Consider the following 12,726-nt stretch of genomic DNA (forward strand, 5'->3'; position numbering starts at 1 on the left):
TGTGAAACTCGCAGTCGAAGTAAAAAGCCACATTTTAATAAAGACAAAGGCCTCGCTCGCAGAGCATCATTTGTTCTTGTCAGTACTCGTGCCAGCTCAGTCCGATATGAAAGAGAAGTTGTAACCTTTTAAATTAATACCACCGGCTGCACAAACACAAGAGACGAATGGTTTAGACAGAAAATGAAACATTTTAATCCATCAATCAACTCCATTTACAAAAGTATATCCCATTTTATATACAGTATGTACAGACATGTATTAACAACTATCATTTCTCTACATGGATTCATTCATAAGGTAACTAAACAATAGCGCTGTAACAAAACATATCACTGATATTCTGCAGGGATGTTGTAGTGCAAATGCGCGCAAAATATATAGTGCTGTTGCTCTGTGAACACCTTATAACTCCAGTTTTAGTGGATTTTCTTTACTTTGCATAGATACTTTTATACTTGTGTTGAACATTTGCATCATCTTTCATTTTCTTAAAAATGTTAATATATTCAAATGAATTAAAAAAGGCCAACAAAGCCCCAGAACAAAACATTTCAAATAGCTATTTTAGCTATTTTTAGCGTTTTTTGTTTTTTGGAGATACAAGATTATCATTCAACAGCACTTAGTATACATCAACACAGTGTCCTTCCTCACTTTAAAGAGAGATCCCGTCTTTGCCGGTACAAAATGGCGACTACAAATAGAAACTTCTCTCTGATGAGAACATTTGGTTCAACCATCTCTGCGCAGAATTAAAGTAAAGGGCAGCAGAAGTTGTCTTATTTGGTTCATTTGAATACAGACATCTGTGGAAGTGAACAAAAGTCACTAAAGGGGCGTCCTCAACTTTTACCAGCCCTCTAAACAGAGGCAAAACATAGGCTTTTAAATTACTGTGTCAATCCCACGTCAGGCAGGACGAACAGGCAGTGTGACTCTGGGCTAACGTGACTGCTGCTTTTTGGTTATGCATCAGAGGGTTGGGGGTGGGCGCTGGTGACTGTGCAGTTATCCGTTCTGTCCAGCAGATGGAGCCTCTCCAAGTCTGACACTTCCCAGGAAAGTGGTGTGGTTGGTCATATTGATGAGTGTGTACTCATGAGCTATGCGTATATAGATCTTTTGGCCGGCGCGGAGTGGGCTCACACCAGCCGTGTAGCAGGTGTTGAACTTGCGCTGGCCCGTCTCAATGCTGCAAGTACAGCGGAGGAATGGGCTGGAGTCCACCATCACATCATAGCTGGCAATGTCAGTGAAGTTGAGGTAGTACACCTGGTAAATTGGGCGGGGAGGGGGCGGGGATGGAGGAGGAGGGGGGGGGGGGGGGGGGCATACAAATCACAAGACTTTAAAGTGTGTACGACTCCACATGATAATTTCAGGGGTTATTTAAAGCTGAAACAGCTGCAATATTAAAGAAGCCAGCATGAATATGAGTTATGAAGCTTCACATTTAGCCACAGGGAAAGGGCAAAAGAAATACATCTTACATTAAAAAGGTAACATTTATATGCTTAAACAAAGCAGGCAGGTCAACTCTGTCATTCTTGAGCTTAGCTTTAGAACGACTGCCAACTCTTTTGACTATCAACTGTAAATTTAAAGAGTTACGTCAAGGACCGTACTCACTTCTACCTGACTATATATGAAGTAGACACCGTCCAACAGCACCTCTAGCTGCCCAGTGCGAGAGTGCATTTTAAACACGCGGTGATGGATGGACACCATCTTCCAATTCTTAAGGATGCCTTGAGACAGATCTAAACATGTCACAACAAACACACAAAGAGGGTCAACATAAACAGCTTTCAGCAGAGCTTAACTGCAACCAGAGCTCAGCATTGACACACACTATAAACCTGCTAATGATGCTTACCTGTGATGTGATGAAGGATAATCAGAATCAGTTAGCATGCAACATGACTATGAGTTACCATTCCAGATTGTAAAATGGCTATAGGATAACTTTAGGGTGTCTATAATCCTACACAGTGCTATGGGTAAAAACTGGTAGTAACATTTACCCTGGATAGAAAATCCTCGGTGAGCACAGAAATACTTAAAAATGACCAAATCTGGCATGCTGGATCTCAAGTATAAACATTCACTGCATGCCAACAATCTACTGTGTTTATATTTTTTCTCTTGTAATTCTGAGGTTTAGCAGGCACGTCTATTAGCACACATCCAGAACTCTGTGTTTAACCAATGGCAGGGATTATTCATGCTTTTTTGTTCTGTGTGACTATAAATGAGCGTAGACGGAGCACCCACCTTCTCTGACTTGGATCGTAGTTTCCTGCCCCTGCAAGTGAACCACTGCTGGCTGGAAGACAAAAGATCTCTGGTGACTAATCCAAATTCACGTAAAATAGGAGAACAGCTGTTTCACCAGAAGCCGCGACTGGGAGAAAATTGTATGTAAAATTTTAAAAAGGTGACATACTCTTACCTGGAATTCCTTTGTTTTGCCCTTGTCAGGAACCCCTGCAAGAGCAAGAGGGAGACGTGTTCAAATTCTGGCCTCTGCACTGCTGAGGTGAGAGGATGATTAAAAGAAAACAAACTCTGGCATAGTTTAAAGATAGATCATTTCTGCTCCACACAATGTTTGACATCCTGCACCAGAAACTCTCACAGTGCGAGCAATGAGTGAATCAATTTTGACAACTTGAGCCCCATTCTGCTGTGGGAAAGTGTCTGGATGCAGGAAATAACTGTAATCTAAGAAAAGGATCTCTCTGCTCGTTTTCAAGCTCTCTGGCTCGAGTATTGCTTATTGAGGAGGATTCGATGCAAGTTTTATACCTGCTGGACCTTGAGCGCCTGGCGGTCCTTGTGGCCCAGGAGGTCCTGGAGGCCCTGCAGGTCCCACAACATTGCTTCCTGGAATACCTGGGATTCCAGGGATACCCGGTGGCCCCTGTGGACCTGGGGGACCAGGAGGGCCAGGTGGTCCCGGTACAGGCCTTTTTTTCGCTGTGGAGAAAGATGGAATAAACGGTTAGCACTCAAGTTAGTTTTAATTATAAATCACATCAAATCACTAATTTGCCCCTGCAGCAACTGTGCAGATTGTAACTGCTGATATTAAAAAAGCTACGGAGGCAAGTATTACATTTACATAGATACTGAAAGCTTGTTGCCCACTTTGAGTTAAGGCGGTTTTTGGATTTTGGATGACTTCTCAAGTGCATTTGTAGAAACTTGCAGCAGATAACAGTCAAATGAATGACCATAATAACAGAAACGTATACCGGATTTTGTCATACCTCTTTTTTTCTCTTTCCTTTTTTCCTTTCCAGTTGATTCTGAAAGAAACCGAAGCAGCGTGATTAAGCTTCAAATGCCCTCTTCAACAATTATCATCTCAAATGACACATCGAGCATCCAGATCATTCCATGTAGGTATCCTAAATAGGCTGAAATAACAGATTGAGATGGTGTGCACTGAACACTAGAGTGGAGGTATGTCAGTCTGTGGTATCTTGTAGTGTAGTAATTTGTAAGTGTGGTTTCACCTCCTCTGTATGAACAAGTGCCTTAAGCATTCACAGGCAGTGGAACTGGAGAAGATCATTAGAGAGATACTTTATCCTGCCAAAATCCTTTTCTTTGAATTAAGCCCAGATGGAGAATGCAGATGAAAGTGTGTGTGTGCATGTGTGTTTGTGTGTGTCTCCTCCTTTACAACCATGTGTATGGATGTGCGTGCACGGATGTTGGTGGGGCATCTATGTCAGTGCTTGAAAGACGAAATGCTCTCAGTGTTTGCATCTGCAAGAGGGTGTGTGCGCGCACACGTATATATGTGCCGCGCACAGCTGAAGAATCCTTTTCAAAAAGCTGTCTCGGTTGCTCTTGTGTTTACCATGTCATTATAACTACAAAGGCCATTTAACCTTAAACCCTCACAGTTTGAGTCCCCCCTCAAACATATGGGCAGTGTTTCTCCTCTGGCTAAATGACTGGATGCATCCGCATAGATTTCTCTTAACGAGCAGCCCTATCTGGAATCTGGTGCCCGTTAGGAGTGCCGAGGACGCACACACGTGTGCACATGTGCAAACACAGGACACACACACACACACATCTAAGGCTGAGATTACAAAAGCCTTTGTCTGTGCGCTAAGAGCAGAGGAGAGACCTGGGAATGATTAGTGTTTAGAGGCTCGGGACTTTACTGATTTATGTATAAAGTCTCGAAGGTGAGTTTTTTTTCTTCTAATTTAAACACAATCACTAAACTTGCCCCCAAGTATTCAGTGTCACGAGACAGACATTGGAATGCCTTGTGATCGTGCTGCACTTGTTGCACTCAGACGTGAAACTTCAAAGGCTTCCCTCCCTTTTTTTCCCCCCTCTTTTTATTTGCATAGTGCAGATTCTAAACAAAAAGAAAAAAAAACAAACTACAAAAGCAAATTCAGACATACCGGCCACATCGTTTATCACGGAGCTATTGATTAGCATAAATCAATTCAGCAGAATTAATAAAAGCTATGCTCACGCATGGTTGCCGGTTCTCGAAAATGACTCACAAAGTCAGTATGCTTTTTGTCATCTGCTGCGATATTAATGTCACTGATAACACAGCTGGACTCCAAAGTGCATAACTGCTTTGCTGACAGCTTCAAACAATAAGAAATAAAAAAAATTAAATTACATTTTTAAAAAAAACGGTGGACCTAATGTTATTTTTAGTGGAGGGGCGGGCGATTGGGGGGGACCCGGGCTTCGTTGTCTGTTTCAAATTGGTGCAGCCCTCCCAAACTCCTTGTTGTCCTTGTTTGCCATCCAAGTAATAATCAATCCCATTCCATTGAATCTCTCGCTCTATAAACACGGCAACATTATGTGGTGGCGCTGCTTTGTTAAGTAAGCACAAAGCAATAAAACATCAATTCCACACTCACACACACACAAAGAAAGAAAGAAAGTGAGAAACCATTAGCAAACAGTTTTCAAAATTTAAGACCTCTAAGCCTACCATAAGGCAGTTAATTACACTGAATTGAGTCCCGTTCAAGCAAATGCGTGTTACAGAAAGCATTGCTCAACAGTTGACTTGCTAGTTGCCAAGTACATATCCAGAAAGAAAACAAACTGATGCAGGTGCAACCAGAGAGCTAAAGTTAGTTTTTCTTTTTTTTATGATTAATGGAAAATAGATGATGTGCTTGAAAAAAACCCAACAAAAACAAAAAACAAAACAGAAGACCAACTTAGGAGGCAAAAAACAGTCTTGTGTATCAAGGCGTAAGGATCAAAGAGACAGTAGTATTAAAGGATGTCAAATGCTTATAACACACGCAAAAAAAGGGCTGCACCTGTTTCTGGCTCCTTGCCGGGGCTTCTTTTCGCTCGCTGAGTTATGCCCCTGTTATCCTCTGTGCCGTGGAAGTCAGCTTTTCTGTACAGTAACTTCTCCTGGTGGGACACAAAGGAAAATATCATTAAAGACGGAAAATTACGCACGGAAAAAGGTGCCACATCTTTTGAGCACGCTGCGCCTATTGTTACCAGCTGCTGCCACCTTAGATGAATTCGGTGAACCCAACACAAAAGGGCTGAATGCTACAAAGTTTTTGAGAGCGAAACTCTTGCTACAAGTGGCCTTTTCTATTCTTGGGGGGTATAATGTTTGCACAGACACAACTTGGGGCAGTTGAAAAGATGCGAGACTCTGTCAGCCAGCACATTCACATGCGGCCAAGTCATTGTCTGTCCCATTTGGGCTGTAACGCATCCTGTAACCCAAGTCACTTTTGTCTGAGTTTCTGATGTTTGAGACAGTCACCTGGACACGACTGCTTCTAAAATTCACCTTTTTATACAAAAGGAGGACATGAACTGCGGTTAATCTGAGAGCAATACCCATTCATATGGCACCTGGTCCCAGCCCCATTCAGTTGTGGCATGAATAAGCTACAAAAAAATTGTCAAAGGAAAAGGATCTGATGTAGCTGGTCTGGTCTGAGCTCATCCCTAAAAACAGGGGAAGTTGCACTACAGCGGCGGGACGTTCCCATGGGCAAGTGAGCGGCGGGACAAACCGCACGTTTGTTCATCTGGGACTGGTTCTGGTCGACCTACATTCACATGAACTCTGTAGGACGCACTGACCCGACTGTAAGACATTCGAGACGTGTCTGGTGCTGACAAGGCAATGTTTCGTGCTAAGGATTTAGAGTTTAAAATATGGATTGCTCCAAGTCGCTTTCTGTTTGAACAGCCAGTTTGTGATCACATCTTTGGAGGATTCCCAGAAAACAAAAAACAACAACCAAAAAAAAAAAAAAAAAAAACCCTCGAAAACTGGCACTGAAAACACAAACGAGACCACCCAAAGCCAACTCTTTTCATCGAGCCTCACAGTAAACGAGACAGCTTTTTGGTCACACTTTGGGGTGTCAGCATAAATAAAAGGTAATAGCCCGAGACATTAAGGCTCTCCATTGCTGACAACCAGACAGCTTGTAGAGAGCTGGACATCTGCTCGGTGTTTGGATAACTGACATCTACCAAAGCAGTGACGCATGCGGCACCTTAGCACGGATCAAAAGATAATAAATAACCACGTATCGGCTCGCCTTACTGCTTAGAAGCAAAGCAGACAAGCTTACCGAAAGACACTTTGGCCTTCCTTGGGGGGCCTACCCCAGTAGTGCCCAGGATGATATATTCCCTGTTTCCATCTGTGACACTCGAGTAAACATCGTTATTAAGCCCCGATGACATGTAAGCTCCTTCTCCTGAAAGCAGCGTGAACTCCCAGGGTCTTTTTGTGGGCCTTTACAAGGCGGAGCCGCTGCAAAACACGAAAAGAAGTTATGGTTCGAATTTCCTCTATACCTCGTCTCAGATGTGGGAACCCTCCTTTTCCCCCCCTCTGGATGGGGGATGAGATGTATCATGTCAAACACCCGATGCCGACTGTGTTAGGCAAGTTCGAAGCAGTTAACGTCTACATCCCTGACCAGCTGCCAGCTGTGTCTGACCTTACGAGCACGGGAATTCCAGCTTGATGGAGGACTGTGTGTTGGAACAGTTTATCGGCGCGCAGACCTCCAGATGTTCCTGCGAGCGGCAACGTTTGCTGTTCATTTGGTGCGCAGGTGCCTCCACATCTCCTCTCCAGCTGTTGGCATGCGGGGGGGGGGGGGGGGGGGGGGCGCGCTTTCACCTCTCAAAGGATTTGTGGTGTATATTCAACCATATGGCATTACACTTTCTTCTGTTCTGACAGCCAAACACGATTCAACAGCCAATTTCTGGCCCGAGATTAAGCCCCAGCAGAACAACAGAAGACAAACAAGCAGTCTACGGGGCTACTACCAAACTGGTGCGCCTTGTACTTTAGATGAAGGCAACAAAGTGATTTTTTTTCTTCTCTTCCTTCCATTATATGACTATGAGAAATGGTTTTTCGCCCTTTTTTGCTTCATTTCACTTCATTACAACATTAACAGCCTTCGTACCCTTCAAAGGCACGCAGAGTTACAGTAAATCAGGATGACAATGTGTTGGTATGTATGCCAAGTGCCAACTATTGAGTAAACCATTCTTTTTCAGCGCACGGGGAGAAAAAAATGCTATTAATTAGAGGGCTTTCAAATCTTCAAAGAGTGGGGGTTGCTGTTGCGTGCAGATTCCCCGTTGCTTCGTGAGGATATGACTAAAATTCAATCACCCCAGGGATGTGTAATTTTGGGATAACAAGACTTCTTTTCTTGCCTTATTAACACTTACTATTACAAACTGCATGTATTCTTACCAGTTAGCCTCAAAAGGTCCTTGACATTTGCAGCATTTCAAGTTTAATGCAAGAAATAAAATGCTGCAGGTCTCCAGTAGCATTTTTTACTCACAGTTTTCCACAAATACAGATTTTCTGGCTGCAGCGGTGTCTGTAAATCTTGCAATGTCACTAACAGTTAGTGACCGCTAAGTTGTAATTGAAAATTTGATGCTGCAAAGCTTGAGAAGGTGAAACTGAGGGCTGTTTGGGTGTGGTTGCGATTTACATGCCCATCACTGGCTGAATGGGCATTACCAAGTTCGGTGGCATGCATACTCCTGAGAGCTGATTGCACCTAATATTCCTGTGATTTGCACTCCTGGGTCCGACAGCGACTTTGCGTTTTCTTCTTAAAGATCACTTAAAGAAAAGTATCCTCCCCATAGCCCGTATCAGAGCCCGCTCTTTGAAAGGCCATGTGTTTTTAACCATAACTTGGGTAATTTAATAACGCTATGCATAGATTGTCATCTGAAAATCTGTGGAGCTCAACCTAAGGGAAATGTAGCCTGTCAGCAGCCAATCACTTTTCAGATAGTTGCAACATTCGCTGGCAAACCTACTCCTTGTTGAGTGCTGAGAAGGCCTTGAGAATTTATTATTATGGTGGATGTTTGCAACTCTGGACTCAATCTTTACTGGGCGTCTACGCCATCTGTCTGTCAGGACGATGCAAGCTTATACGGAGCAAACGCTCGCAGCCTCGCCGTTTCTGATGTTTCTGCTCTCACGACTTGTGCTTTTATGTCTGCGCTGATTGATCCCTGATATGTCGGACTGCTCTCAGCGCATGTACGATACTGCTGTTTTAACCAATTATGCAGCGGTCACAATTAAAGTAGATGTGGGTGACAGCCCACCCGGGCGCCCTAGAGCTTGTACGCTGCTGAGGACTTTGCGTCCCATCAAACTGACTTTTTTAATAGCCGTTAACTAGACTCCAGATGTTTTAGCATCTGTTCTTCGGGGGGACTTTAAAGGCATACATCAGAGAGGAAAATTATTTCATATAATAGCTATAAGAAAAGTGTTAGGCTCGAGTAAAACGCTCTCTGAGCTTACGTTTTGAAATGTTTCTGTGGACGTTTATTACATTTCACTCGCTGCTGTAAGGTGAACGAGGGTCAGGCTGACTGAGGGAGACACTTGCTCTCGCTCGCCTTACATCACATTTGTGGCACAGATTTTAGCGCCCCACACACATACATACACACACACACCTGGGAAGGGGATTTTTTACTGTTGGGAACTATGCGGGGTCTGCTGGACAGCTGGGATTTACTGCCTTGCTCACGGGTATACCCACTGCGACTGGTGAGGTGACGACTGTTTGTTCACTTTGTGGGCCCAGATCATAAATGAACAGATCATCGACTGATCTGAAAAAAGTGAGAGCTTTTAAATTAGTGCTTAAAGTTTAACTGTTTCCAAAGAAACTAAATGAATTTCTGTTACAAAACTCTTCCTATTTCCACTTGTGGTTTGACTGCATAGTTTAGATCTCTTAAGACCTATAAACAGTGTCAGCTTTGACTGCAAAACAATATTGTTTCCAATACTGTGCTTACATCTGAGAAAATGAAGATTGTAAAATGTTTTTTTTAGTAAAACATCCAAGGAGATACAAATAGTCCCACACAGAGTCTGAACTCAGTTTGATAGCTTTTGGTTATTTTCTTTTTTCGCCTCGCATCACCTCACGGGCCTTTCCTCCCCTGTTCAGGGAGAGATTCTGGAAACCGATTACACACTTGTAGTATCACGGCTTGTACAGCCAAGATTCTTATCTGGAAGTTTTAGCCACGATCACGACCTTCAGATCAGGTGTGCATCTGCAAAAAGAAACCGCAAAGAGAAGGCCAAGCCTCAGTAATAACTCAACTTGTGTTTCCTTTCAGTGGAAAAAATGACAAGCGTTGGCAAGATTAAACATTCAAGAAAAAAAAGCATTACATACTAACTTAAGAGTAGAAGGAAAAAGAAAAGAATAAATATATTTATATCATTTAAAACTAGTTTAGTACTAAGACAGCTGATTTTCACTTCAAACAACTTTATTCTTCCTTGATATCATGACTTCAACTAACCAAAAAAATAATAAAAGAAAATCATCTTTTCATTAATTCATTGTGGCAAAATTTGCTCCCGACACAACAACTGCAGTGGGACCTATCAGAAAGACTCTGTCGCTATTCCACAGGTGTGTAACTGACATCAACATAAAGGCTGACTTCAAAGACAGGTGTGGTTATGCTCGTATGTATGAAGTATTACGTACTAACGCCGCAACCACTCTGTACCTGGGTGTCACGGTTGGTGTGATGCCAATGCGTTGGTGCTCTCTAGTTTTGTTTGACACTGACCAGCCCTGCTGAATGGCCGGATGTTAAGGTTGCTTTTACATGCCGACAGACCACACCGCTTGGGTTTTTCAAGACACAATTCGACCACAAAACAGGTCCATCTGAACGGAGGCTGCAGCACTGCACTTACGTGACAACAGAGCCTCGCTGTATCATATATGCTGTTGGAAAGCTGGCCTGTGTTGGTATGGACCTGACGTTACTGTGCTTTGCTTTAGTTTTCTCAAGGCATCTCATGTTTTTGGTTACACTTATCTGTATATACCTGGCCATCACGTGAAATTTCCCCAATGCTCCTGAAGTGCCTTTGATGAAGAGCTGTGTGAAAAATCCAATAAACAATTTTAACCCTTCCCCCCCCCCCAAAAAAAAGAAGAAGAAAGATCCTTCAAAGGAAATGCCAGAAAAGCTAACAAGTGTGGCTGCTGCGTCTAAATGCCACATGCTCCTGTTTCTCCAACTATGTAAACTGTGGGATGTGTAATCAGAGTTGTTTAATGCAGACATCTGGCAAGGACAGCATCACAGCACTGTTAAATATTTACAGCTGGGCCACAGTCTTTCACCTCATGAAGCGTCACCATCTGGGCCAAATACCAGGCCCATCTCACTCGGCTTTAACTGGGGGAAACCACTACTATCTAAAATAAGCTTAGCAAAGAGGACACACAGAGGACTAAATTAATAGGCTGAGCTCATGAAAGGAAAATGTTAACGGAGCAAATCCAAATATGAGCAATGGATCTCATTAATCTTTCCTACAGAGGAATAAATGCGCCCATCCTGGATAACTTGAATTCCTCTGGGTGGCTATCCAGCTGACAACTCTGCACAACTAAATGTCCAGCCAATGCCCCCCTCCCACACAGAATATCATTTTCTCTGTTAAAAGGTTACACAACTGCTGACATATGAGCTAATTGAGCAAGCAATGCAAAGTTGAGAGGTGCACTCGGGCCTTTTGTGCTGATGAAATTAGGGAGGTAGTGTGTGTGTGTGGTGGTGTTGTGGTGGTCTTAGTGGTTAGTGGGTTGTTGCCAAAAGCCACAGACAACACAAATGACCGTTCAGTCAGCCCTGCTGCCAAGGAAGAAAACACACACAAGAAGCGGGGCTGGCTTTGCTCCAAGTACCAAGTACCCTCATCTAAGGTCCTGATGAATTTACATCAGCCCTTGGGCTTTGCACCTGCTGGTGATCCAGTTAATTTTCTGTCCACCTGCTCCAGCACATAGCCTGACCTGCCTCTGCGATTCCAGCTGGGCAGATTGCCTAAGTTCTGAGTACTGGACTTCTGTCTGCTCTGAGAACGAGTCAAATTGGGTTAAAATGTGGTTTTACTTAATAAAAAAAATGCGCCCATTATATTAATCAATGAGTTTACTGAAAGTTATTTTCCCCCCCCCACAAAAAAATAAAAAAAATAAATAAATGAAAGAAAGAATTTTCTTTACTCAACAAAGGCAAAAATCGGAACCACAACTGCCCTAATGCTTGTTCAACTTATGCCCACCCTGGATGTGTTTACCTGAACCGGAGACACTGGCCAGGTGACAAGATTTAAAGCCTACACCTTTTAGTGCGTCTCAGTCCAGAAAGGCGGAATGACGCACACGAGGGCGCAAATCCATCCTTTCAAAAACAAACAAAAAAAAAACCCCAAAAAAACCCATACTTGTCTGGAAACTGAGCTGATAAAACGCCGTGACAGGCTACTGTAAAAGAAGTTGCCCAGAAACATGCCGTAACAGCGCAGACACAAAACCTGACACCGTGATACCGGGAACAGGAGGACCGAGCGGAGGTGAATGAACACGAACAGCCTCCGCGTGAGGAATGACAACAATGTCGCCTTAAAGAAGCTCCGGTGTCTCTTCATTAAGTCTTTGTTTTTTGTTTACCTCACGACTCTCTCCTCCGCGGCTGCTGCTGCTGCCGGAGTCCAGTCGGACTGGGTGGCCGAGCGAGAGCACCTCCGCCGGGTCAGCCAGGTCACTCCCCGCCAGTGTCATCACTGAGTCCCGCTTCTGGTGAATAATTTCCCTTTTGACCTGGGACCGAAGGTCCAAATAGCAGACGAGGGTGACAGCGTGAAGGGTCAGCGACAGCAGGAATAATCCCAGGAACACAACGCTGCTGCTCCGACTCCTGCACTTCTTGCTGCACGTGCACGGAGCCGCTATGGGCATCACTTTGTCCGGGAAATCCTCCGCGGATGAACCATCGCGTGCCATTATCGGACGGAGGGGCGAGTCATATGCTCCTTATCTCGGCATAATCGGCTCGTCTGTCTCGCGCGGGCCGCGGCTATTCATTTACATGGAGACTCATAGGTGCAGCTGCAGCAGGTCGGTGCAAACTTCTCTGAGTATCTGTAGTAACAATGAAAACCCGCCCACCTCTCCTGTGATTGGTCCGGCGCAATTAGCAGCCCAGAGGTTGGGGGGGTGGATGCAGTAGGTGCAGTGGTTGAGCGACACCCGATGGAGAGAAGGAGCTACTGCAACGCCTCTGAGACAAAGATGTGAGAATTTCTTCCCCCGCTCTTTTCTTATGTTT

General features: G+C 44.0%; 1 protein-coding gene and 1 long non-coding RNA gene across 3 annotated transcripts; one reads left to right on the forward strand and one right to left on the reverse strand.

Moving 5' to 3' along the window:
- Nucleotides 1-171: 171 nt before the first annotated feature.
- eda (ectodysplasin A) lies at nucleotides 172-12,521 on the reverse strand. 2 transcript variants are annotated; one of them, XM_087848792.1, is made up of 8 exons: nucleotides 12,069-12,521; nucleotides 5,334-5,433; nucleotides 3,276-3,314; nucleotides 2,812-2,982; nucleotides 2,456-2,490; nucleotides 2,278-2,329; nucleotides 1,639-1,763; nucleotides 172-1,275 (listed from the first exon to the last, which is right to left on the reverse strand). In XM_087848792.1, exons 1-8 carry the CDS (start codon nucleotides 12,399-12,401, stop codon nucleotides 1,012-1,014), a joined length of 1,119 nt encoding a protein of 372 aa, XP_087704918.1. In that variant the 5' UTR covers nucleotides 12,402-12,521; the 3' UTR covers nucleotides 172-1,011. The 2 variants fall into 2 exon arrangements, with proteins under 2 accessions (XP_087704918.1, XP_087704913.1); XM_087848787.1 differs by having other exon boundaries at nucleotides 1,633-1,763.
- On the forward strand, nucleotides 2,499-3,401 carry LOC148106128 (uncharacterized). The gene is made up of 3 exons (XR_015719822.1): nucleotides 2,499-2,542; nucleotides 2,760-3,006; nucleotides 3,309-3,401. It is a non-coding gene; the product is annotated as an uncharacterized LOC148106128 (long non-coding RNA).
- Nucleotides 12,522-12,726: the final 205 nt, after the last annotated feature.

Source organism: Neolamprologus brichardi, chromosome 2 (assembly GCF_056152115.1).
Source record: "Neolamprologus brichardi isolate AB-2024 chromosome 2, ASM5615211v1, whole genome shotgun sequence".
In the NCBI taxonomy this organism is placed as follows: Eukaryota; Metazoa; Chordata; class Actinopteri; order Cichliformes; family Cichlidae; genus Neolamprologus; species Neolamprologus brichardi.